The 27,922-nt window shown below is 37.2% G+C and overlaps 1 protein-coding gene across 7 annotated transcripts in view; it reads right to left on the reverse strand.

Annotated features, from left to right (window-relative positions):
- Nucleotides 1-1,744: 1,744 nt before the first annotated feature.
- The window catches only part of LOC148131212 (uncharacterized), a 67,636-nt gene continuing 41,458 nt past the window's right edge, over nucleotides 1,745-27,922 (reverse strand). For 5 of the 7 annotated variants that reach the window (XM_087960231.1, XM_087960232.1, XM_087960228.1 and 2 more), the window contains 2 exons: nucleotides 7,372-7,473; nucleotides 1,745-2,794 (listed from right to left, as the gene is read on the reverse strand). In XM_087960231.1, the coding sequence (XP_087816357.1) occupies nucleotides 2,663-2,794; nucleotides 7,372-7,473 (234 nt within the window). In that variant the 3' untranslated portion in view covers nucleotides 1,745-2,662. Of the gene's footprint in view, nucleotides 2,795-7,371; nucleotides 7,474-11,479; nucleotides 11,563-27,922 lie in introns of those variants that run through there. The other 2 variants (XR_015748580.1, XR_015748579.1) reach the window with 2 other exon arrangements.

Raw genomic sequence — 27,922 nt, forward strand, 5'->3', positions numbered from 1 at the left:
AAAAGAAATGCGTCTTGAAAGAAGCTCAGCAACATTGGGGATAGATAGTCAATGCTGGCCAAGTTTCCATATTTCTCATGTTATATTGATACTGTCACTGCTACTTACACACATTCATTCATTCGTTCATTCTTTGCAGAGAAAAAGTGATTCACATTCTAATTTCTGTCACTGGTTAGGAAAGTAAGAATCAGTAGGAAGTTGCATCTGCAGCCTTCCCAGAAGAGCATTATTTTATTTGTTCATCTATACAACTTTATTGGCCACTTAATTCCAGTTTGTAGCCCTGGAAGACTAAATTTACCTCACCTGTCCTTATGAACAGATGTCTACCCTTCTGCCCACTCCTTTTCTGCTGATATTGTTGCTGTTGTATCCAGTGATAGTAGATCTGTAGGTGGTCATCTTATAACATCAGTGGACAGTGCTTTCCTTATGTGCATTGTTAAGTAATAGAAACAACAATATCTGGGATAATCATGTGCCTAAGCTAAATAGTTCCATGCAACTCATTTGACCCACAATTCAATTATGTATTTTCAATAGAACAAAAAAGAGCCATAGTATAGAAAGGAAATACTAATTAATGGGACCTTTGGTAATCATCTGCTTAAGGAGGTTAGCATAGCATATATAACTAAAGTGTGCTAAATTGAGTCTAAAATTACAGGAACATGGAGGTGTGACCTTTCTAGGACCAGTATGTAGAAAGGCAAGGAACTGCAGTTAATTGTGAACTAAACAGGATATCAAACAGAATGAAGTAAATGTGTAAAATGTAATACTTCCTTTCCTTGAGCTGACAGATACTCTAGAGAAAGATGACCAGCTGCAAAATATCACTGTAAAGTATGACATTCTAGATACAACATTTTTAAAATTGCCATTTTCTTATTTTCAGAAAAAATAAATAGAAATCATGCCTTTGGCAAAATTTCCTGTGGCTTTAGGAAAAGTATTCACAGTGAAAATATTTATTTTTAAGAATTAAATCCCCATGCAGTTTTGCCTTTTCTGATCTTTGGCATTTTCTTTCTTTGTGAAAAGCGAAGAATATGTGGCAAGTGCTTCAGTTAACCCTGGATTCTGGCAGAAGCAAATTTCAATCCTACTTCAACTGTTCTTTGTACCACTGTCCCATTCCTCAACTTTGTTCATGTGTTCATAAGAGTCTCAAAAATGCATGTGGATCATTATAGATGCAGAGACAGCCGATGTTTCCAACATAACCTTTTTCATTTCTTTTTGTCATTTAGTGCCTTAGGATACGTCCTACAGTTAATTGCTTAATACAAAGTAGTCTTCTCCAGATAGATTGCAATTATAACCCCCATAAACCCTAAGCCTTATGACTACTGCTGTTCTAAAATCCTATTCATTTTTCCTTTACCATGTTTTTGCTATTGGATTTTTGTTTGTTTTTGGATAGGTCCTTGGTGCTGTCTGAGTTTGGTTGTTTTCTTGCAGATGTTTTATTATCAAACTAGCTAACATTATCAGTGCACTGATGAATGTTACCTAGTTCAGGTAATGAAACATCTGCAGGAAAACAACCAAGCTTAGAGAGCACCAAGGACCCTTCATGTCAACCCTGAGCTACAAATATTCTCCTTTATTGGAGGATTTTTCTTTTTTTCTTTTTTCTTTTTTTGGCACTGAGAAACAATTCTGCATATGAGCCCAGGTTCAAATCTCAAACAGTGAATCATCTTATCCAACAAGCAAGGTGGTCACATGTCAAAAATAAAATGCAGCTTCTTTTATTGAATTTAGAGAGAAGAAAGTGTGAAGAGCGCACACATGGAGAAAAAAAGAAATGCAAGAACTCATTTGTAGATAATTTAGTAGTATATCCCACCATCAGTTAAATGGCATTGCACCAATGCTCTGTGTCCATATTTCTGTTTCAGATGCTTTTTCTTTGTTTGTCATTACAGGCAGCAAAATGTCGCTGAGGCAGCTAAGAGAATGGCGTTATATGAAATAAAGAATTTTGAGCAACTGTGCTTCCTGTTCTGCCAAAAGCTTCCTCATTTTTACAACACATTACAACACATTGTTATAATATGGTTTTGTCCTGTAGTGTAGATTGTCACAAAATATGTTTTGAATTGGTCCCCAAATAGCACAAAACCCTCAAAGACCTACCACAGACATGGAAGATGTAACTTTTCTTTAAAGTCAAGGCTCCATTTTCTCCTCCCACAGGATATGAGTAACTCTTATTGAAATCATGAGGCAGTTTATTATTCACATCTTGTGGTAAGGGAATACATACCTTACAGTTACATTTCTCTCATTTCACAACATCCATTTACTGAATTTACCTCCATTAAAAGGCAAGCTCAGGATCCAAAAGAATCTTGACAAACTTGAACAATGGGCCCTATCCAACAAAATGAAATTTAATGCAGAGAAAAGCAAGGTTTTATACTTAGGCAGGAAAAAAAACCAAAGGTAGGATACAGATCAGGCTGATAAATAGTAACTATGAGAGGGACCTTTGGAGTCCTAGTGGATACTTCATCCCTGACATTTTTTATCTCGTTACTATTTTTTTTGTCCCTGGCTTATTTACATGAAATTTTTGGAATACAATTTATCATGACAAAAATTAATAAAAAATAAAAATGCAATTATAGATTGATACCAAACTCTAAATTCATATACCCACCCCTTTTGTCCTTTTAGCTATTATAGGGCAAGCTTTTGCCACTTGTGTTAATTCATTATCTTGACGATATTGTAGAGCTACAACTTGGTTTCCTGGACTGCAATGGACTTCAGATCCAACCTATGCAAAAAAAAAAAAAAAAACTTAGGTAAAATCTGTTTCCTAATAGGACATTAATGTGTGAATCAGTATCTAAAACCATAGGGAAGAATTATGGACATCAAAAATGATAATAATCAGAGAGATGAGTTTTATTCTGAAGGTTATATTAGATAATACAAATTATGTCCTGCTCTATTTCTTATTTTTGTATGTTTAATTATAAACACCAATTTGTCTGATGCAGGTTGAAATTGCTGCATATATGTATGTGATTTCAAAGAGGGGGTTCAAATCTTCTTATCTTTCACACAAGAATATGGAATTTGAAAAACATCAGTGAGAGCTTATAAAGTTTTTCATAAACCTATTCTCATATGAACATAATATATTGTTTTAAAGAAAGGAGCTGGGATGAATCAGACTTCACATTACTGGTATTCAGTGGTTCTGAGACAGAGTAGACCATTTTCACAATGTTTAATTTGTCCCTGATTATTTGTTCTCAAATATGAACTGCTGCAAATTATATGCTTTTCATATAGCTATGTCCAGTAGTAATTCCTGAGACAACCAAATTTTTGAAGTGTTGAGTTGATAATAAAATATATTGTGATCCTATTTTTTTTAACCTTGAGGCAATATAATAGAGGCCTTTGAGGAGTCTTTGAAATAAAGACATTGGGGTTGTCATTTTTCAATGCTTCTATTCCTTGAAGAGTCTTTTCGTCAAGCTAAGCAGATAATGTCTAAACTATTTCTAATTGATTCCATGCCTTAAGTTCACAGTTAGGACAAGAAAAATTGCTTGCTGAGTGTAAATGCAGTACTAAAATTGCTGAGGACATCTGGATTTTCTTCTTGTACAGTAGGTATATAAAAGAGAATGAAAATAATTATAAGACCCAGTAGTGAGGATATATTATTGTTTTGTCTGTAATCAGAATAAAAGGTGAACTCAATATGAAGTTCTACATGTTAATCCTGGAACTTTATTTTGTGCTAATCTTTTCCCTCTGTACAGTTTGAGGCACAATTCTGATCAGAGGGATTATTAAACTCAGTGTGATTTTGACTTTTATCCTCACATTTTGTATAACCACTAGAAGAGTTTTCTCTGGATCTTTGCAGACATCTTGTGGTCATTTGGATTTTTGCAGCTCAGATCTGATATCAAAACTGTTTTTATCTTCTACACAATTACAGATCTAAAAATGCAAACTTTCGGGTGTGAAAATACCAACACTTCAAAGTCTGTGGAATGGCCCTGTAGAGCAGAGGTCTCCAAACTTGGCAACTTTAAGATTTGTGGACTTCAAGATTTGTGGACTTCTGGGAGTTGAAGTCCACAAATCTTAAAGTTGCCAAGTTTGGAGACCTCTGCTGTAGAGCAGTGATCCCCAACCTTTTCGACGCCGCGGCCCGGTTCCGGCATCAGCTGGGCGCCGCGGCCCGGTACCGGCGTCAACTGGGCGCCGCCATCTTTTTTTGACGAAAAGGTGCTTCCGGTGACCTCACCGGAAGCACTTTTTCGTCAAAAAAGATGGCGGCGCTAGCGCTCGGTGAGCTTTTTGGTAGAAATGGCTTTCTACCGGAAAAGCTCACCGAAAAACTGAGCGCCGCCATCTTTTTGATGAAAAAGTGCTTCCGGTGAGCTTTCTACCCGGAAAAGCTCACCGGAAGCACTTTTACCAAAAAGATGGCGGCGCCCAGCAACCAGCGGCCCGGGAAGGCTTGTTCCACGGCCCGGTACCGGTCCACGGACCGGTGGTTGGGGACCCCTGCTGTAGAGAGTCCTTTTGCAGAAGGATGTGAGAACCAATTTCCTACCAAGGGAAGAACTTTGTGGCTAGATGAGAACAGTGCTGGTATGGACTTGACTTAAAATCAGTAAATTTCCATTCATCTCCCTTCTTCCCTTCCACCTTTTTAACAATGTCTCTAGAAAACTTAAAAACTTGCAACTACTGTAACTAATAAAGGTATTAAATTTAATATTAACTAATAAAGGTAATAAATTCAAGGTGTTTATTTTTTAGCCCCAATAGCTACTACTGCTGTTTGACATCTAGTTTTCTTACTTATAGATTTTTTAAATTCTAGGAGACATGATTTGGAAGGAACCAAGAAAAAAAAGGAGGCAGTAAATTTCAAGGGCTATTTGAAGTATAATTTTTCTCCCCATCATTTAATTCTAGGTGAGAAGTCATAATTTCTGGAACATCTAAATAGAGATGACATGCTAATGGGGGAGAGTTGGAACATTTCTGAAAGCCACCAACCAGCCTGGTCATCTGTATAAATTTGTGTAAGCAGCACTAGTCCCCGTACACACAGAGCTCCATATAGGAGCAGTATGTATTGGCACAGAACATATTGTAGAATAGACTCCTTCTTTTAAAGAGATATTTGTTAGTTACACAGAATTATGAAGAACAAACCTGCTGCTGGATTTTTATATGATATAAAAAAGACCTGTTCTACTGAAACTGCTCCACTGACATCCACTGACATAGAGAAAGAACCAATAACTTAAGTGGATAATGAATTGGTTGAGATAAAGTGCATGCTATGAGGATGCAATGCATTTGTCGGTGCCTGTTTTGGAAACTTTCTCCTCTGTGGATGGAAGAAAGGGAGGGAAAAAGACAATGGAGAAGACAGGATTTCCCATCAGTCAAGAATATGTAAATCTACTCTGTTTCCCTGCTGCCTTAAAACCAATGTATAGAATAAAACTTAAAAAAAAGGAGCTCGCCTATAAATTAAGATCTCCCTTTGGTGTTTTTTTTCTTTCTATTGGCACTGGTAAAACCAAGAATGGTGGAAATCTGGACATAGTAACCTATTATTAAATCCTTCATCTTTTTTTAATTCCTTTAAATTATTGTCAGATAGTTAAAGAGCAAAAAGCTTTGCTCAGCAAGAATACTAGAGCAGACAAGCTGTGTGGAGACATTGGCTTGCAGGTAGAATTGGCCGAGGGAAGCACTTTTTTAGGAGTTCCTTTTTTAAAACTTGGATCGAATCCTCTTCAGGATCGAGAGTGAAAATAATGTGGACCTATCGAGTCGTTTTGTTGCAAACAGTTATATAATTTAAACTTTATTTGCAAAACTTTACAGTTTTACATGTAAACAAAATGAGCTTTTGAGTAGAAGCAGTAAAATTATTTATCATAAAGTAAAATGTTCGACAAAGGAAATCCTTTTTTTTTTAAGCCATGTGATTTGAAATTAGTTTGGTATTTGCCTTGGTTTGGTTCTTGTATTTGTTTGTTAAGGAAAGGAATTTATATTTTTTATAAAATCTCTTCTCATCCCTGTGGGTGTCTCAATCTTGGGTTCTTTACCCAGAGGCCTGGGAATTTGAGGGTTCTGCATTTCTAACACTCTCCTCTTGTAGACAGAGAGCTCTGATGTTGTTCCTGGGATCTGGGGGGGTGGTGGTGTCTGTGACAATTCTCCATGGCCAACTTACCATGGCCAGCTTGCTGTGGACAACTCAGCATGGGACAACTTTCCACAGTTAACTCTCTGCAAGACAACTCATTGCAGGACAAGAATTACACTAATATCAAAGAAATGGTGGAATAGAATCGTTTAAAAAAGGATGCAAAAGAAGGGACAGCACGAAATGTGAATGGCAAAAATTAAAATATTTAGTTTATTTATTTTAAACAATTAAATAGAATCATTATATTGTCCTGCAGTGAGTTGTCCCACAGCAAGTTGGCCCTGAATGCTCCTATCACCACTGAGATGGCCTTTGGCCTTTACTTTCCACATCCTCTCTAGTTCCTCCTTCAGGCCCAGGTACTTCTCTAACTTCTCATATTATTTTTTCCCGATGTTGCTGTTACATGGCACCACGATATCTATTTGCCCCTGCTGTCTTCTGGTCCTTGTCTATTGCCATGGGTAGAGGACCCAAGATTGGAGAAAACACATACCACCCGTAAGAGTGAGAAATGTATTTTTTTATATAGGTACATTTATTCACAAACGTTTATTTATTGCCCCCTCTCTCTCACACCCCTCTTATAATGAATATAACATATACGTAAAATATGCAGTGACACTTCACCATACTCCCACAACTTCTTTTCAATCATTTCTTTTCTCACTCCTAATTATTTGAGTATTAAGAGGAAAAAATTATTCAATTTGCATGCCTATATTCAAAACACCCCATTCTTAGCAGCTTTTTCAGGAGGGAAAAAATGCCAAGTAACAGCAACCTTGTCCAAGGTCTGAGAAATGATAATCAAGCTTCATAATTTTTTGTACTTCTGTGTTTTGTACAATTTTTTTTTTGTATTCTGCATTTGAAAATATACGTGAGTGTGACTGGTGTCTTTCTTTCTCTCTCTTCCTTTGTGTATTTATGAATACATAGTCTTATAATTTAAATCCAGAAGGATGTCTTCTAGAGTTCAGGTCATAGAAATGAATCTTTTCATCTATACATTAATTAATGTTAAAGCCAAAAGTACACCATTTGAAAATAATCCAAACTGTATTTTAAATCAGGACAGTGAATGTACAGTTCTAAGGAAAAGTAAAGTGTCTATTAAACAGTATTTTTTTTCTTTTTACCTTGGATCTTAATGGAGTTGGAGACAGTACATAATTATACCAGGCATGGATCCCATAGACTATTCCCTTAATCATAAGGCTTCTTGATCTTGTTATGGGAACCTATGGGGGTCAAATATGTGATAATATCATCATGTAAACCAGCTGTAACTGGTGCACTTTTCTCAGACATCAGGACATAAACGTGTCATTTGTGTGACAATGTAATGAAGTGTGTGTCGTCATTTTGGTACCATTGTCATATGTTGTGGATGCTTCTAGAAGATGACATTTACTTTTGTCACCTTCTTTGTATCTTTACTTGCTCTTAGAATTAAGCCATATGGAAAATTCAAGAGAATTCAAATTACATATGTGATATTAATACAATTGAGAAAGTCCAGAAATATTTCACAAGAAGAGTTCTTCAGTCCTCTTCTCATGGCAGAATACCTTATGCCATCAGACTTGAAATTTTAGACCTAGACAACCTAGAACTACGCCGCCTTCTGTTCGACCTAAATATAGTACATAAAATTATATATTGCAATGACCTACCTATCAATGAATACTTCAGCCTCAACCACAGCAATACAAGAGCACACAATAGATACAAGCTCAAGATAAACTGCACCAAACTTGATTGCAGGAAATACGACTTCAACAACAGAGTGGTCAATGTCTGGAATACTCTACCTGACTCTGTGGTTTCTTCCCCAAACCCCAAAAACTTTAACCTTAGACTGTCTACTATTGACCTCACCCCTTTCCTAAGAAGTCCGTAGAGGGCGTGCATAAGCGCACCAATGTGCCTACCGTCCCTGTCCTATTGTTTCTTTTTTTTTCCTTATTCGTATCCATTTCATGTATTCATAACCATGTTTATACTTATACCTGTTATCTAATAATTGCTTGACAAAATAAATAAATAAATAAACAAGAGATCAGATTCCCATTGAAGAGACATTCTATTGCAATATCCAATTCTAAGCTGGTGGGGATTTGTCTGACCCAAAAACACTCCTTTAAAGCAAAACACTTTTATTTTTAAGAGGATATTATGATTCACAACTAATGGTGGGCTCTTTTAATAGAGAAGGGGAAGTACTGATCTTCTCCACTCTATTTCCATATCTGAAACCCAAACATTGCTGGGTTGATCCTACCAATGAATCACGCTGAGAGACTAGGACCCTTAAAAATTATCTCAGAATGAGAGATCATTATCAATGGCACTAAAAATGGTTGTGTTAGATGTCCTTAGTGTAATAAAAAAAAATCACATTTTCAATCAAGGGAAAATACAGAGGTTGCCATCAAAATGCAAAGTGTAATATAAATATTCATACCAGACTCTCTTGCAAAAAGGGATAAAAAGAACATTCTTGAATATTATGCCATGGCACCAAGCCAAAATAGGCACTTGTTGTTACTATGGAAATGAGCAAAACCAGCTCGGAAAAAACAGAACTTGCTATAAATATGGATGGATTAATTTTTATGATTAGAAGACCCTAAAGGAACCAATTTGCCGAGCCTAAGCGATCTAATTGAGGGCAGTCATTGTGATGGAGGACCAAAATATCCCAGGCTTCCATTTTCATATTAAAATGCCATGCTGTAGTTTAACATCTCCAAGTGGTTATTTTAGTCCTTTCTGGAAAACAACAACAAAAGCTTTGTCCGGATAGGGTAACTCTGTTGACCGGTATATTATTGAACTTGCTCGTCTTTGGGAAATGGGACCACCCGATCTCAAGAGGGATTTTTTTTTCTCCCCTACTTGTTTGAAACATTTTACAATTAAAGCAGTTCTTCAGTTCTCACCTTTTGTGGCTGTGGCAATGAATAGCCTCCAAAACACCGGGACACTCCCCCCCTCCCTTTCCCATTGAAGTCTGGTGTAATTTTCCTTTGAATAGGCTCTCATGATAAGAACAGGGAGAAGAGAGGGAGGGGTCACTGGATGGTATGGTATGCAATAAAGCAAGTGATTGCCCAGGCCTTCTCCTGAGCAAAACAGGCCCCAAACTCTCATCTTTATGACAGCACAATCAGCCAACACAATGGATTGGGGAGAAAGCTAGAGAAACACAGAAAGGTGGGGGGGGTATGGATACTAGTTAGCTGATTGTCCCTCTTGGTATGTTTCAAGTGCTAAAATGTACAAGTGGCTGAGAACAGGATCCCCAAACATTAGACTGAAAGGCAGTGAATGAGAGGGGAAGGATGCTAGTAATGGATCAATCATGCTTATTGAAAGCACCTTTGTGGCCCCAATGTATAAGATAATATATAGCAGCTGGGTTATAAGCCAGATAAAAAGAACCAAAGCTACAAAGCACAGGATATTCTCAATAGAGTCTGTTGTGGGAACACCACAAGTTGAAGAGCCAAAGAAGAGCTTCCTCTTGCCTAGAACCTTTGCTTCATAATAGTTGTCTTGTCTACCCCTGAATACAATTTCTGGCCGTGTTCACTCTGATTAAATTAGAAAGATTGCTTGACTCAGGGTATAGTCCACAGTTAATTTAGGTACATTTTATTTGGTCTGCTTTGAAACCCAAACAATAGCAAACCAAAGATGTGAATACCAAAGATGTGTAATCATAGAGAATGCCATAACATTTCTGTGTAGTCTGACAGATTGTTTCTCCGCCAACCTTGTTGTCATTTTCAGTTCCTATCATGGAGCCATTACTTTTATGTTTACAGGAGAAAAAGTAACAATAAGATACTTCTGTGGTAAGGGTCTAATGGTTATTTTAAAAAAATATTAGTACTTGGGCTAACACCCACTTCTGAATAAGCATTATGAGAAAACTACTCTTCCCACACAAGAAATGTGATTCTAGAAGTTTATTTCATGGCGCATTCAATAAGTGGAAGTACAAATGAAGTTGCATATGTTTCTCCTGTTCTTGATGCATTCAATAAGTGGAAGTACAAATGAAGTTGCATATGTTTCTCCTGTTCTTGATGTAGCTAACATTTCAAATCCTTTTCTCCCAGTAGAGTTGTATTCTTTTCTATTATACTTACAAGACAGCAGTAGAGAAGATCTGGAAAGGACTGAGGAAGATACTGTGAGTGTCAGATGCATTGCAGATGCATGGCTATATCTCTTTTATTGAAGTAAAAATAAAAAGTTAAACCAAAACCTTTTTCTGCATTCTAGTCATGCTTTTTTGCTAGTGTTCCTCAGTTCCTCACCCCAAATATAATTTTGTCATTAAATTAATTTTAGATTAATTCTGAAGCTGTACTTTGAAGATTTGTTTATTTTTGAAATAAATAGTTTTATGAAGTTTATTTATAAAACGCAACTCTGACCAGCTAGTACTTTGGCATTCCTTCCACTCAAGCTCTCTGTGTTGAAAACAAACGATGCCAAAGCTATCAGAAAGGAGGGAAATAGTTCTTGGTAAGTGGAGTCCCATGCTGGTCTGTTTCATTTCTTCAAGTGACTTTGGCAGTTTGACTATGTATTCCTTTATAGGTTTATTCTCAAAAGAGTAGTAAACAAACATTACAGATCTGCAAAATATGTATATGTATACATATATTTATAATTTTGCAGAGTTGCAATGTTTGTTTTATACACACACACACACATAGGCAGTCCTCAACTTAGGAAAGTTCATTTAGTGACTGCTCAAAGTTACAATGGCACTGAAAAAAGTGTTTTATGACAGTTTTTCACCCTTATGACCATTGCAGCATCCCCATAGTCACATGATCAAAATTCAGACGCTTGGCAACTGACTCATATTTATGATGGTTGCAGTGTCTTAGGGTCTTATATTACCTTTTGACAAGCAAAGTCAACAAGGAAGTCAGATTCACTTAACAACTTGCAATGGTTCACTTAACAACTATGGCAAGAAAGATCATAAAATGGAGCAAAATGAACTTAGCAACGGTCTCACTTAGCAACAGCAATTTTGGGCTCAATTGTGGACATAAGTCAAGGACTACCTAAAACAGGTGTATTAAACAGGAGGCCCGCAGGCCGGATCTGGCCCAGAATTGTCCTGCGTGGCTGTCCCAGAGACAGCGAGGGACCAGCCCGTGCCACCCAACCCTGGCCTACCCCAACCCCACCCACCCACCCAATCAGCCACAATGACCAGGCCATGCCCACCTTGGGCCCCCAAGGGCAAACAAAAACCTGATACAGCCCACAGTGGGATCGAATTTGACAAGTCTCACCTAAAGAGAAAGAAAGGGAGAGAGACAGATGAATGAATAGTCTGGAATTATCTTAGATACATTCCATAACTGTGTAAATGCTTCAGAAATATGGCCCACACTATTTAGGAATGAATAGATGATATATAATTGTGATTGAAAATAGAAATTCTGGAAATGAATCTGCAAGTGGAAAGTCTGTTCTTCTATAAAGAACTGGACCAATCTGAACAACAAAATTTGGAACACAACATAAAAGTAATAGAGGACAGAATGATATTAAAACCACCAGCTGGGAGCGCAGTTATTGCCAAGAAGACCACACTGCTGGCCAGACATCATCTTAAATAGATTATTCGTAGAGTATTCAAGCAAATATTAATATAGCTTGCTCAGATGGAATAGTCTCCTCAGCTTTTAAATTCACTGCATTTAAAATGCAAGCCGTTGATTAATAACAAATGTACACGTACAGAACTGAATGAAAACCAGAGGTATGCTATAGGAGACATTACTCTGCATGGCTCATCTTTTATTTTACTTGAATTTGTTCTGTGGTTCCATGTTCTGAACACAGAATATACTTCCTTGGGTGGCCTTTTGTTATTAAAGTTTAATTAAAACAAACAAGGAAGATTCCTTTGTGTGTGTTTTCCTTCTCTCATACATCACCGCACAATCAAGTGGACTCCAAAAATGAGGCAGGAAAAGGAAGTCCTTATTAGAGTTATAATAATGGCAGGAAGTTGGACTTCTTAAGTATATCTCATGTTTCTTTCTCTTTTTTTAAATTTTAGGGGGGTTGACCAATAATTTATATGCAGTTCTGTTGACTGCACTAGACAGTTTATAACTTATTTAATCCTACAGTCTAGCTGTAGATAAATCTAAAGCAGAGGTGTCCAACCTTGGCAACTTTAAGACTTGGCTGGGAAATTCTGAGACTTGAAGTCCACATGTCTTAAAGTGAGACACTCTGCTCTAGAGGACTATGCTGCTGATATATACAAAGTGGGGGCTGTGCTTGCCTCCTCCTGAAAAATAGCCCCATTCTGCTACGTTACAAGTTCTTTTTTAAAACTGATTTTCAAGAATATTATGTCATGGAGTACAAAGGATTTGTTTGTTAATGTACAGTATAAACGGTTACTTGAATGAAGTTACTGTTCTGACCTAGGCTTCCCCAAAAAGCACTAAGCAGACTTTTTATCCCGGCAAAACCCTTTTATTAAATGAAGGTGAATTTCTTGCATTCACATTCAGCCAAAGGCCTGGCAAACAGTCTTTCAAGGGTGTAATTAAGAGCCCAGACCTTATCTAGCCTGGAGAGCTGCCAAGTAAATATTTTCAAGCACAGTGTTGACAAGGAAGGACTCAGCACAGAGTCTATGAGATGCACAGACAGATCTTCACACTGCTGCAACAAACAAATTGTTTCCTGCAAAAGCCCCCTCCCCTTTTGCTCCTCTTTTAATCCCTATGGGAGGGGCCATTCACCATCCACCTGTGGCCTTACTTCCACGTCGACCCTTAGTTTGCAATTGTTCTCTTCTTTTGGCAGCTCTGTGCATGTGCAGGCTTTGAACTCGCTCCATCTGCTCCTCTGTCTCACTGCTGTCCAACTCCAAAGGCAGCTGATGACTACCAGCCTGTCCTGGCCCCATCTCTGCCTCTGATGCAGAGCCCTCGTCTGAGCCTTCCTCAGCTTCCAGGACTGTCCCATGTTCTTCCCCAACCTCTTCACTGGCTGACTCAGCTATCAGCTCCGCTAGCCGCCAGCAGGCCACAACAGTTACTTTCAAAAAAATATTTCATTATAATGCTTGATTCTGCTTACTCCTCATACATCTATTCAAATAATGATAATAAAAGAAAATAACACCCTGGCTTTCAGATAAGGTCCCAGAGCTGACTCTTGATGACCTGAAATTTACTTGTGATTCCTGAAGGAACTGAATGCTGCAGAAGTAAAACTGATGAAGGAATAATGAATCTATTGCTAATAATTCAAAAGATAGTAGGGATATTAGTTTTTATCATGCCGCCTGTCAGTTACTACTATTAAAACCCAGCAATATTGTAGCTGCACATAACTCTATAATCTCAGGATAAGTTTTACCTCAATGATCTTTGAAATTGAAATTACTTCCCAATGGAGTTTCTATGTCTCAGTGCCAGTTTGAAACGAACCTATAACTATTTTCTCTGCTGACAGTCTTGTTGAGAACAAGGAGACAAAATTGCCATCCTGTCTCAAGACATTAAGGTCTTACAGTAACAAAAAATACCTCACATCCATAGAAAGAAAGAAAGAATACAATTGAAACAAAGTTGGGGCTTTGCCTGAAGAAAATGGGTGAAATCTGACATCGTAACTTGTATAAGTGAGCAATACCAAATCATGAAACCAGCATTCTCCTGTCAGGATGATTCAAGATCTAAGCTTCAGGAAGAAGGTTGGGTAATTATTCCCTACAAGAAGGATAGAGTCTGTCAATGGATCTACATTATTTTCACCAAAAATCATCACTTTTGCACTACTTGGAGGTAGAAGCAGAAAGACTCAACTGTCCCAAGAAATGAAAGCAGGAAATGTCTACACAACACCAACAGGGGTGGGATTCTACTGGTTCTGTCCTGCTCTACAGAACCGGTAGCTCTGAAGAGCAGCAGACACAGAACTGCCTGCCCAGGCTCTTACCTGTCTTTTATTTCCTGCTTTTTCAACCACAGCTGCTTTGCGTGGCACAGCTGCGATTGAAAAAGCAGGAAAAAAGGGCTTTTCCAACCACTGCACGCCCGCACGCAGCGCTGCTCAGCTGTCCTGTGTCTGCTGCTCGGTTTGTAAATTGCACTCGCGTGACTTGCGTGATGCAGAGCAACAGAACTGGTAGTTATACCAGTCGGATCCTATCCCTGAACACCAATGCATGCACAGATGTGAAAAGAGGAGATGTGAAGATGTGAAGAGAAAGTCAACCTATTCCCCAGAGCACCTGAAGGCAGGTCAAGAAGTAATGGATGGAAACTAATCAAGGAGAGAACCAACTTAGAACTAAGGAGAAATTTTCTGACAAAACAATTAATCAGTGGAATGACGTTGCCTTCAGAATTTGTGGATGCTCTATCACTGGAAGCTTTTAAGAAGAGACTGGACAACCATTTGTTTGAAATGGTACACAGTTTTTTTGCCTGAGCAGGGGGTTGGATTAGATGACATCTAAGGTTCCCTCCAACTCTGATTTCTCCTCTTCTCTTCTCTTCTCTTCTCTTTTCTTCTCTTCTCCTCTTCTCTTCTCTTCTCTTCTCTTCTCTTCTCTCTCCTCTCCTCTCCTCTCCTCTCTCTCCTCTCCTCTTCTCTCATCCTATCCTATCCTATCCTATCCTACCCTACCCTACCCTATCCTAAAAGAATCTCTATTTCTGCAACAGAGAATGGCAGAATTTTTCTATTGCATTGGAATAGATTAGATCTATTGTTTACCCCCAAAGAAATAGATAAATTGCAACCATAGCACTATAAGCTAAAATTATCTTGCTTCATATGTGAATAGTGGAGTTCCCTTTTTGTTTTGTTTTTGGCACTCATTTCTCATGTCACTGAAATATGAAAGGAAATAACCATTCATTTATTAAAAATCTCCCCAATATGAACCACAATTAATTTCTGGGCAACATTTCTACCTTTGACCTTGTAGTAGTATGTTTTCCTGAAATGTTAAGTTTGACATTTTCAGTCAGCACCTTTTTTATCTCACTGAAGGAGAGAGAATGAAAGCCTCACTGCATCATTTAAATGCAAAGAATGCTGGAATCTGGAATGCACTTTATCTCCTTCAACCTCCTCCTCGATTTGCTACATATAGCATAGGAAATGTTAATCTGATGCCCAACTGACCTTCCTGCATGAGAAAGGAAAAGAAATAAATACTGAGAGTCATGGCAGGCTGAAGCATCAATCCCCATCAGTTCTATGCATGTGTTAGGTATTAGAAAGATTATTCCCATGTTCTCCTTCTATGCTTTGCTAATCAATTACATTCCAATGATTCCAATGAGCAGGATTCAAACTTAAGCATACTGATGCTGAAATTGTGGGGACTGAAGTATGTTATAAAAATGGAATTAATTCCTTAAGAAGTCCCAAAGGTGCGTTTTCAAGAGGCAATTGGATTTGCTTGTTTTTCTTTGAAGACATTTCGCTTCTCATAAAAGAAGCTTCTTCGGCTGAGACTGGTTGGTGAGGAATGGAAGGATTTATATTCCTTGCAGACAGCTGATCGTTTTCATTCTTTTTAGAGAGTCATTGAGGCCACTTGGAAGTTTATCTGTGTTCTCAGTCCTATAACACAGTCCTTTCAGCAGTTGCAAGGAGGCTCCACACTCATTTGCTCAGATGACCTGAGGACACAGATTAACCTCCAAGTTGCCTCAATGACTCTCTAAAAGAATGCAAATTGACCAGCTGTCTGCAAGGAATATAAATCCTTCCAAACCAAAAGTAAATAAATAAAGGCAAATAAAGCCTTAAATGCCATGTGAATGGAATTTTCTTACATTTTAAATGGTTTATATTTAGTTTTTAAATAAATATAATTGTGACTTCTTTGCATACTGAACTGGTTTGGCTGCATAATTTCCATTGTTCATATATGATTTATTATGTTTTGACATATCCTCATGGTAGATATGGACACTTGTTCAGAGTTGGAATGAATGGTAGATAAAAACCTTCTGAAATATCAACATACGGGCTGATCTGGACTAAATATAAAATATTTTATTTTACTTCGCTAAAGACACACTATTTTGCCAAAGATCAAAAATAATAAGCTCGGTCAGACTTATTTTGAAAAAGGATACTGACTCTAACAAGTTTAGATTTAACAAGTTAGTGGGAAGTTTTATACAGAAAGGAAAATCCCTTAGACAACAACGATTTCGGAATGCAGACCAATGCTCATTAGGGACTTGACTGATATCTGGGAGTGTGTTTTGCTTTATTTGTTTTTATTTTATTTTCATGCTTTTACATCTGGCTTTCTTGCTGTATTAATGATTTAAGGAATGATTATTGTAAGGTTGAATTTCCTTTTAAAATGTCAGGGTTCCATCCTGGAATTTATTCCAGATGCTGGTAACTAAGACTGAAGCAACAGGCCTTAGAAAGATAGTCCTTTCTGAATCAGGATGACAGCAAAAAATAAAGTAAAATAAAATAAAAGTTAACTGACCAATGCTTCCCCTAGAAGTTTGGTTCTTTATGAGCTATCTGATTCCACTGTAGTTTGTTTAAAAATTTTGCATGCACATGTTCCTTTGGGTGACCAATTTTTATAGTTTTGAAAAGATTATATCAGTTCTCCATGGTATTATGTTACTGTATTTCTTGGATTTTTAAAACAGCACTTGAAAGGCTAAATTTCTTAATCAGACATTACTAGTGGAATGTAGAAAGAGAGGTTATAAAGCCAATCTGGCACAGAGAATTAAACACAGGTTCATAATAATATGAAAGGAAAACACAACACACAACCAGAGGTTGTTGTTATTGAATGAAAGTGGCTAGGAACATGCATTTTTTATTATTATCAAAGGTGTTAAAATATATGAATAGCATATGTTTGGCACACATTGGTTTATTCTAGAGTTCTGTAGTATTTAGCTGCCTTTGGTTAAAAACAAAACTCCCCACCCCCTTCTCCACCTATCTCTTTGATATTGGAAAATTATTAAGAAAATGTTAGTTTTGGGCTGAATAATAAAAAGGAAAGGCTGCCTTGCCTGCCGACAAGGTTTGAGTAAAAGTTTTGCACTATTTCCAAAAAACAATTCTTGGCTATTTCAGGTTTCACCCCTACCAATAAGTAGTAACATTTGGTCCTCCTTTATGTTATGCTAAGCAAAACTGATGAGAAGACAAAAGACTTCTGGTGGCCTGTTGCCACGAAATCCACATGTCCTTTTCCAACACGGCTCTGTTTTTATATAAAATTTAACAGTGTACAAATGACAATGTTACGATCCCTTGACTGGCCTTGCTTTCATGCCTAAGTCAAGAACATTGTTCTTATACTCCTAAAACTAAAATCTTATGGTATCTCTGGACACTTGTGTAACTGGATAGAAGCATTCCTGTCAAACAGACAACAAATGGTCAGAATTGGGAGCGTCCTATCATATTCTGTACCTGTCAACAGTGGTGTCCCCCAAGGCAGTGTTCTAGGACCAACTCTTTTCATACTCTACATAAATGACCTCTGTGATCATATCAAGAGCAACTGCATTCTCTTCGCTGATGATGTAAAGCTATTCAACACCACAGACAAAACTTCTACCCTTCAAAAAGACCTTGACTATGTATCAGAATGATCAAACAAATGGCAACTTCAAATCTCAACAAATAAATGCTCTGTCCTACATATTGGCAAAAAAAATCAGAAATTAAAATACAGGCTAAATAGTCAAGACCTTGTTGATGATCCAAACTCTGTCAAGGATCTTGGAGTACTCATCTCAAATGACCTAAGTGCTAGAGCCCACTGTAACTACATAGCCAAAAAGGTGTTAAGAGTTGTTAACCTAATCTTAGGTAGCTTTTTCTCTGGTAATATTACACTAATAACTAGAGCATACAAAACATTTGCTAGACCAATACTCGAATACAGCTCATCAGTCTGGAACCCACATTACGTATCTGATATTAACACAGTTGAGAAAGTCCAGAAATATTTCACAAGAAGAGTTCTCCACTCCTCTACTCATTGCAGAATACCTTATGCCACCAGACTTGAAATTCTAGACCTAGAAAACCTAGAACTACACTGCCTTTGGTCCGATCTAAGTATAGTATATAAAATCATACATTGCAATGTCCTACCTATCAATGAATACTTCAGCTTCAACCATAAGAACACAAGAGCAAACAATAGATACAAACTCAAGGTTAATTGCACCAAACTTGATTGCAGGAAATACGACTTCAGCAACAGAGTGGTCAATGTCTGGAATACTCTACCTGACTCTGTGGTTTCTTCCCCAAACCCCAAAAACTTTAACCTTAGACTGTCCACTATTGCCCTTACCCCCCTTTCCCATAAGGGCACCAATGTGCCTACCATCCCTGTCCTATTATTTCTTTTATTTTTTAAAAAAATTTCTTATATGTATCCATATATTCATAACTAGGTTTTTACTTATACCTATTATCTTGTAAGCAATTGACAAAAATAAATAAATAAATAAATTGTTGACTCTTTTGCTCAAGCTGCCTGTGGTTTGGAGACTTCTGAGTTTTCTCAAAGCCTATTATCTGCATTACAAACATTAACTGACAGCATGCCCTCGGTGACAACTTTTTGGTGCTCTCAATGAGAAGTGATCATGATATAAGTCTTGCAGTGTTTGGGGATAGTGAAAAACCCATTTTATCTCTGGAACTGACCGAGTAGGTCACAGATCCTTCAGGCTGACTTGCCTTCTTCTGTTTGACATGTCTACCTAGAGCAGCCATATCATCTACTTGCAACCTGGAGAGCAAATTGGAGAAGCATTCATTTAGGTGTGTAACTTTTGTAAGTAAATATTCCTCAGGTTGGTCTATGGGCAAGAGAAACTAAAGGTAATCTTTAATTAAGAAAAAAACACTGTTATAGGAAATCTTAAGATACTGAGAATACTTTCCTGTATTATTGTGAATCAGGCTAAAATCTGAATTCTGCAGGTGAAACACAAAGAAAAAGAACTAAATTCTGATTAAGGATAAAGTGAAAAATGCCCCAGGGAACACAAAAAATGAGGATAAATCTTTTAGACAAGGAAAGGAGGTAAGCAGATTCCTTCTACTAATTTCTCTACATTTATTGACATAGGTACTTGCTGCTAGCTGTGATAAGAAATGTCATCACACAAATCATTTCATACTTGCAGGCAAGTACATAAATTAGAGCAGCAGGGTTGTGTTGCCATGTCATGACATGTTTTATCATTTGTTTTCCAGCAGATGCCTAGTAATTTGACATTTATAGGTTCAGAAAACTGAAGTGTGGAAAGTTGCATTCTAACATTACTTCACTGAAGAAATTCATCTGGTTGTGCTGCTCTTAGAAGACAAGTTATCTCTTTATAATTGTTCTCCATGTGAAGGGGTTTGCTTATGAAGGATCAGAAGAGAGTTGGCTTGAGGTTGTCTACTGACCCTTGGAAAGAAGTCCAGGAAAGCATGCAGTGACAATTTTCCCTACTCCACTGAAACACCTTGTATTTCTTATTTAAATTAGATATGAATCAACCCATGCAAATTTTATATAATTTGGAGTCTTGTGTTATCATCTGCTTGGTAATGCAATTCTGTTTTTCACTCAATCAAGCTTGCTACTTCACACAAGCGAATGTGATCCTAGATCTATAGGTTATGCCTTAAGGAAATAATCACACAAGCATCATAACATGCTTTGAATGTATGTACTTTTTATCCTCTGCACAGCATTTGCTCATATAATTAAAAAAAACCAATATTTGCAGTCCTCTTTTAATCACAATTTATTTATTTTTATTAGTTTATAATATAAAATACAAAAATGAATAAAGGAAAAATAGTAGAGGAAAAATGGAAAAGTGTAGAAAAGAAGGGAAAAAGAAAGAATAGGCATTGACTTCTGGCTCCCTTTGGTGCAGTAGAATAAAGAAGTAACATCAAGCATCAACTTTACTTTTACATAATAGTATAAATTAGCTATTTCTATAACAACAGATCTATCTAATCACTAAAACCCAAAATCAAAGTTTCATTTTTTTTCACAAAGTCCAGAAGTGGTTTCCAAGTAGAAACAAAATGTGTTTTTTTCCTTTGATCAAAGCAGTCAATTTAGCCATTCCTCCTAACTCTGCCATCTTTTGCAAACATTCATCCATTGTGGGGAGTGAAGTGCCTTAATGACTATTTATATGCAGACTGTTCAAACTTGTAGCAGCACTGAATCAATGGTCCTCTTACAGCTCTCTCAGTGTCTTATGGTCAAATGCAAGCAAAGTTGGGAGAAAAAGCCAGCAGAAGGTTGCACATCCTTGTGACATCCTCATTTAATGACCAACAGTGATTCACTTAATGATGGCAACTGAGAGTGTCAGAATTTCTGTCACTAAGCAGTTATGTCACATTGTGCTTTATGACCCTCTCATTTAACAATGGAAATTCCAGTCTCAATTGCCGCCCTTAATTGAGGACTACCTGTATTGATACTTATTTTTGATGTGATTAAATGTAAACTTGGTTTGCCTGAAAGTAACTTTGGTATTGTGTAAACAGGTCACAGTACATTAGAAAAGGGAACATACTTTGGAGGTTGTTCAGAACAAAGGCAAACCAAATTGGAGAATGTAATTTATTATTTTTAGTTGCTTTGCTCAGAAGTTTTTAATTAAATACTTTTAATTAAGTAACCATCCAGAAAATTAATGTTTGTTTCTTTGGGCTTCTATTAGAATAGAATTCAACCATTAATTCTAATGCCTTTGAAAGTTTCCACATGTGTTTTCCAAAGTAATTGCAGAAGTTTTGAAAACTGCCGAGTCACACAAATGTTAAAAAAAAAAAAAGAATTTATATTTAAACTAATGGAAGTGCTGAACACTGAGAGCAGAAATTTGGGGAACCTTTGCAAAACAGTTCAGCTCTTCAAGTATCATATGAAATAATATTAGTGTCTGAAAGTTGGCAATGAAAAAAAAACAGGTATATGAAACCAATTATATAAACCTGAAGTGAAATTCTACTTGTTTGCTCAGGTGCCTCTCCCACTGAGTTTATTCACTTATATATTTATTATATGGTACTTCGGTCTTAGATTCTGCATGGCTCATAATTACATAAAATCCAGATTACTGATGCTAATATTTATCATCAATAAACTTACAAAACCAAAAATCAGCCACTGAATCAATAATCAACATGTCACACACTATCCTCCAAAAGATTCAGAACTGCCTTCCAAAAGATTAAACCTGATAATGTAGAGCAGCTACCAAAAAGGCTGGTCTTCCAATCCCCAACTCACTCCTAGCTTCTCTTCTGGGTTCATATATACAGGACATGCAGATTTCATCCAAGAGAGATTTAGTATACTTATGAGCAAGCCATTATTGATTCTAATTTTAGTCTAAACACTTCCATAATTTATTTTTTGTGGATTAAATAAACATAGTTTGTGTGCATTGTCCCCCCCTCTTCCTCAATCTGTTTGATCAGTTGAACTTTATCTCACAATTTCGTATGGACAACACTGCTAAATAAATAAATAAAACATCAAAAATATAAAACCTTTCATAGCAACCACCCTTTCAAACATTATAATAGAATATCTTCTAGTCTTCCCAATTTATTTATTAAATGCCATCTGAAAAAAAAGACAGAATTTTAAAACAGTTTCCCAGAACGTCTGGAAGTTTGGTTTGAAATGAAGAAGCTACTTTGATAAGCAGCAAAGCATTTCAACCCCCAAAACAAAAGAAGTCCATTTGCTGTGACTCAGTTTCCAGACAACTCTACTTGGATGACTGAGAATCTTCCTCAACATTTTCCCATTTTCCCAGTGTTTTCCAGTTAATCTTTCTGGCAGCTTACAAAGTGAAACTTCATAAGGTTATTTGTAATCCATTTCTATGGTCTACAGGAAAACATCCAGGGGCTATAGGGGTTAATTTTCCTTTCCATTGGCATTACTATTGATTTTGGATTTGGATGGAAAATATTTCTCTCCCTAACAGCCACCACACCAAAAACTCCAAGGCTATTTTCTTTCTGACTTAGTTTTAAAAGAAGACAAAATAGGCATGGAATGAGGCGTTTCTGGAACTGTTCCCTAAGCTTCTGACATATTCTAAAAACCAGTATCTCATCTATCTTTCTTGATGTCGAGTGGAGTCAATATTGTTTTTCTCTTGGCTTGTAGTTGGAGAGAAACAAATTAAAAATGGGAAAGGGGGCACTAGAGAAGAAGGATGAAATATGGCTGGTATACCTTTATATATCTGCCTTACCAATAGGAACCAGGCAGACGGTGGATGTTTTTAAGAGGCTTGAATGCATTTGAAAGCAGCTGCATGTGCCAAACACTCATGCCCATCATCCTGACAACAGAGAATTCTTTTATAGAATTATCACTTTCACAAGCAACTATACTTGGAGATGCATCAAGTGACAGACCCTTTAACCTTGTTTTAAGAATACCTTATGTTGACCATCATTCTTGAAGCATGATGACAGTTCTCTGCCCACAATCTCTTTGTGCATCTGTTACACATTTAAAGAACTCCTCTTTATGAGCTATTTTAAAGATATTCAGGATTTTAAGAGAACATATGTTGTAGAGGTATGCCCGTGGGCAGGAATTCTATGCTTACCATGGCAGACAAAGAAAGATACTAGCACTTCAGCAGCAATACATATCAGGGATTAACCTTCAAGAACTTCTATTATTTAGAACAATATTTCTTAACCTTGACAACTTTTAAAAAGGGGTGGACTTCAGCTCCCAGACTTCCTCAGCCAGCCATGTTGGTTGGGGAATTCTGGGAGTAGAAGTCATCCATCTTAAAATTCCAAGGTTGAGAATCACTGATTTAGATGTTCTGATGAGTTGGATAAACAATGCAAAGTCACCCAAAGTTAAGGCTGCATATTTGTCCACTAATTTGACACACACAAAAAAATATGAACTTGGGTATGTCATTTTAGTGGATAAAGGTTTGCTTGTTTACATCTCTACACAATCTCCAGTAGCAGGATTAGGGAGTCTTCCTGGTTGTGAGGATTATTTTTTTAAAGAACCTGAGATTATTTAAGTCTATATTAAAATTAAAGAGTATTGAACCTGGGAAAGTATTTTGAATATCAGAGTACTATGGTGTTAAGGCTCCAGAAACCAAGAAATGGCAACCCATTCTTGCATAAACCATTCTTTTTTTTAAATTTTAGAAGTATCATTTACAGCAATAAAGGCGATGAGTCATTTGTGATTGCTATTGTTAACTAAGAGGAAGTCAGAAATCCTGAAGATCCATAGCAGGGATAGACAGCCATTCCAGCTGGGTTGCAGTTTTATTATTAATATTACTATTAGTGTCTGTTACTGAAAGTGATGATGTAATGAAGTCACCCCCAAGCACTCGGGAGTGAAATGTATCTATGTGTGGGGGATTGTGATTCCAGTTTACGCTAAACTTATCCCAAAGCTTAATGCTGCCCTAATTTCCTCCAGAATATAGTAAAAATTCATAGTTTGTTGTCAAGCCACCAAAATTCATGGTTTGTTATCAAGCAGATAAATAAGGGCAGAAGGTTGAAGTCCCATACAGATCCCTTTAAGGTTCATCATGATTCATCATTATTGCTGTAAATGATACTTCTAAAATTTAAAAAAAAGAATGGTTTATGCAAGAATGGGTTGCCATTTCTTGGTTTCTGGAGCCTTAACACCATAGTACTCTGATATTCAAAATACTTTCCCAGGTTCAATACTCTTTAATTTTAATATAGACTTAAATAATCTCAGGTTCAATCTACCTCATATTGACTGGACCCTAAATGATTGTACAACTGAAATCATACACACAACCTTCTACAATGCTATTACAAATCTGGGACTGGAACAACTAGTAACCAACAACACTAGACTAAACAACTGCCTCGATCTCATCTTCTGCAATAGTTTGAATTTAATTTACGGAATACAAACTAAAGAACCCTTTTCCAGCAGTGACCACAATATGATTGACTTTTGTCTCAACATACGCCCACACAAAAATCACCACAATGATGTAATCCCCAATTGTAACTTCAAAAAAGGAAACTATGATCTTATAGACAACGATCTCTCATCCCTCGATTGGCAATCTCTATTCACTGGATGCAATACTGTTGAAGACCATTACAACATATTTTTACTTGAAGTCAAAAGAGTCATCAAACTATATGTACCAACAACAACTCCCAAAACAAAACAAAAAAGCAGATTACCCATAACAATAAGGAAACTTCAATCCAAAAAGAGATCACTCTGGTGGAAAAACAAATCTGGTCACGTTGCCAATTTCAAAAGCCGATACAAAAATTTATGCCACCAGATAAAGACCGAATGCATCAATTATCACATTAAACAAGAGGAAAACCTTCTAAGCACCAATTCCACCCGTGCGTTTTACAATTTTGTAAACAACAAACTAAAAGACTCAAGGTCTATCCCACCCTTGATAGGACCTGATGGTAAAGACTGCAACGACGACACCATTAAAGCCAACATCTTTAACACATTCTTCGGCTCAGTATTTGTAAATAGCAATGGATCATGCCCAGTATTTCCTAGCCGTACCACAGATAACAACAATGATCTAATACATATCGATTTTACAGAAGACAATGTTGAAAAAGCACTACGCAATCTAAAACCATCTCTATCTATTGGACCGGATGGAATATGTGCCTACTTCTTAAAAAAGCTATCCACTGCCATAGCCAAACCTCTAAGCATAATCTTTGAAAAATCTTTCAGGACCAGCTCCTTGCCTAACCTATGGTCACAAGCCACAGTCATCCCCATCTTCAAAAAGGGAGACCCAAGCCTAGTTGAAAATTACAGACCAATCTCCTTATGCTGCGTCACCTGTAAAGTCATGGAATCAATTATTAACCAATCCATCATCCTCCACTTAGAGACAAACAACCTACTCTCCAATAAACAATTTGGTTTCAGAAAAAAACTATCCTGTAATCTGCAACTCTTACACTGCAAAAACATATGGACGACACAACTCGACCAGGGCAAAGCAATAGACGCAATCTACATAGACTTCTGTAAAGCCTTTGATTCAGTGGTACACAACAAACTACTCCTAAAAATAAAATCCTATGGTATCTCTGGACAACTGAATAACTGGATAGAAGCATTCCTGGCAAACAGACAACAAATGGTCAAAATTGGGAGCGTCCTATCAAATTCAGTACCTGTCAATAGTGGTGTCCCCCAAGGCAGTGTTCTAGGACCAACTCTCTTCATACTCTACATAAATGACCTCTGTGATCATATTAAGAGCAATTGCGTTCTTTTCGCTGATGATGTAAAGCTGTTCAATACCACAGACAATACTGCTACCCTACAAAAAGATCTTGACTATGTATCAGAATGGTCAAACAAATGGCAACTTCAAATCTCAACAAATAAATGCTCTGTCTTACATATTGGCAAAAAAAATCAGAAAATAAAATACAAGCTGAATAGTCAAGATCTTGTTGATGACCCAAGCTCTGTAAAGGACCTTGGAATACTCACCTCTAATGATCTAAGTGCTAGAGCCCACTGCAACTACATAGCCAAAAAGGCATTAAGAGTTGTTAACCTAATCCTAGGTAGCTTTTTCTCTGGTAATATCACACTACTAACCAGAGCATACAAAACATTTGCTAGACCAATACTCGAATACAGTTCATCAGTCTGGAACCCACATTACGTATCTGATATTAGCACAATTGAGAAAGTCCAGAAATATTTCACAAGAAGAGTTCTCCACTCCTCTACTCGTTGTAGAATACCTTATGCCACCAGACTTGAAATTCTAGAACTAGAAAACCTTGAATTACGCTGTCTTCGGTCTGATTTAAGCATGGTATATAAAATCATACATTGCAATGTCCTACCTGTCAGCTTCAACCATAACAACACAAGAACACACAATAGATACAAACTCAAAGTTAACCGCACCAAACTTGATTGCAGGAAATACGACTTCAGCAATAGAGTGGTCAATGTCTGGAATACTCTACCCGACTCTGTAGTTTCTTCCCCAAACCCCAAAAACTTTAACCTTAGACTGTCTACTATTGACCTCACCCCTTTCCTAAGAGGTCTGTAGGGGGCGTGCATAAGCGCACCAACGTGCCTACCGTCCCTGTCCTATTGTTTCTCTTATTCTTCTTTTATTTTTCTTATATGTACCCATTTCATGTATTCACAACTATGTATACACTTATACTTATTATCTTGTAAACAATTGGCAAATCAAATAAATAAATAAATAAATAAATAAAAATAAATATGATACCAGCACTATGTATGCTCATTTTTGAAAGCAAACTTACTAGTGGTTGCCTTCCGCATGGTTCCAACTAATATGGTCCTCAGCTTTAGCCCCCCCCCCTGCTTTTGGGCATGTTTTCCTGCTGCTGTGGGTAATTGCACTGGGGCCTCAGGAAACGAGGGCTGTTTTGGCATGTGGAAGGAATAGGCCATAATCAGCCACGCTGGTCCAATGCAGGTTGGCAGATGTGATCCATGTTAGAATGAAGTATCCATCATGACCTGTTCGCTTGGGAGATCCTTCTGGTCACATATATATCCAATGACATAGCTCACAATTTCATTTACCTACACAATTCCCTTCGCCTTGTTAATGCCCCAATCATATAAGGATATATCATCCACGAAAGAGACCTATAACAAGATGGATCGATCACATCAGCAAGCATTTGGAAGCCCAATTGGCAAAAGAAAGCTCAGAACCTTAATTGGCTGGAAACATGTGGAAGAGGCCTTCATCCTGCAGTAGATAGATGATGGCTAAAATGATAGTGATGATGATATACATACATACATACATGTACACACACAAACACATATTGCGAACTTTCAAACAACGTTCTCTATAAAATCAGTATTGCCATATCAGATGCCACACTCTCAAACCAAGTTTACCTTTTGTAAGTCCCCTAGAGTCACCTATGGGAAGCCATGTAAATGTGTTAAATAAACAAATAAATAAATAATAACTTTTGATGAACAGCTCAAAAACAAGAATGTTACTGGAGTAAATTAAAATCCTTAATTAATTAAACGTGTTAGGGATATACCCTAGCAGAATGTGCACAGCAGTCAGGCAGTCAGGCGAATATGAGAGAAAGCGTTTTTTAGTTTACACACTCAGTAAAAACGGATACACTGTCTTAGTTGAATAGTTTATTCCATTAAGAGTTTAGCAGGGTCAAACAGTCCAAATATCATTCACTAGTGTTCAGTCAGTTCAGTCCGGAGATTGCTCAATTGCAAAAATCCAGTGTCGAAAAAAAAAAGGTCAGTTAACTTACAATGTCAATCCATAAATCAGTCCAGTAAATATCTTCTCACAGTAGATTAGATATGCAGCATTCAAAACTCTTTCCTCCTTCGACGTCAGCAACAGGGAACACGCAGAACAATCAACCATCAATCCAGTAGCAATCCAGGTTCTCTAGCTCCCTCTTATGGCAGTTTCTCAACCGCACCCAAATTATATCGTTTAGAGCAGGCTTGTCCAACCCGCGGCCCACGGGCCGCATGCGGCCCAGGTCACCTTG

The sequence above is a fragment of the Notechis scutatus genome, chromosome 3 (genome assembly GCF_049901735.1).
Source record: "Notechis scutatus isolate UNSWTSFEM ecotype Mainland chromosome 3, rNotScu1.2, whole genome shotgun sequence".
Lineage (NCBI taxonomy): Eukaryota > Metazoa > Chordata > Lepidosauria > Squamata > Elapidae > Notechis > Notechis scutatus.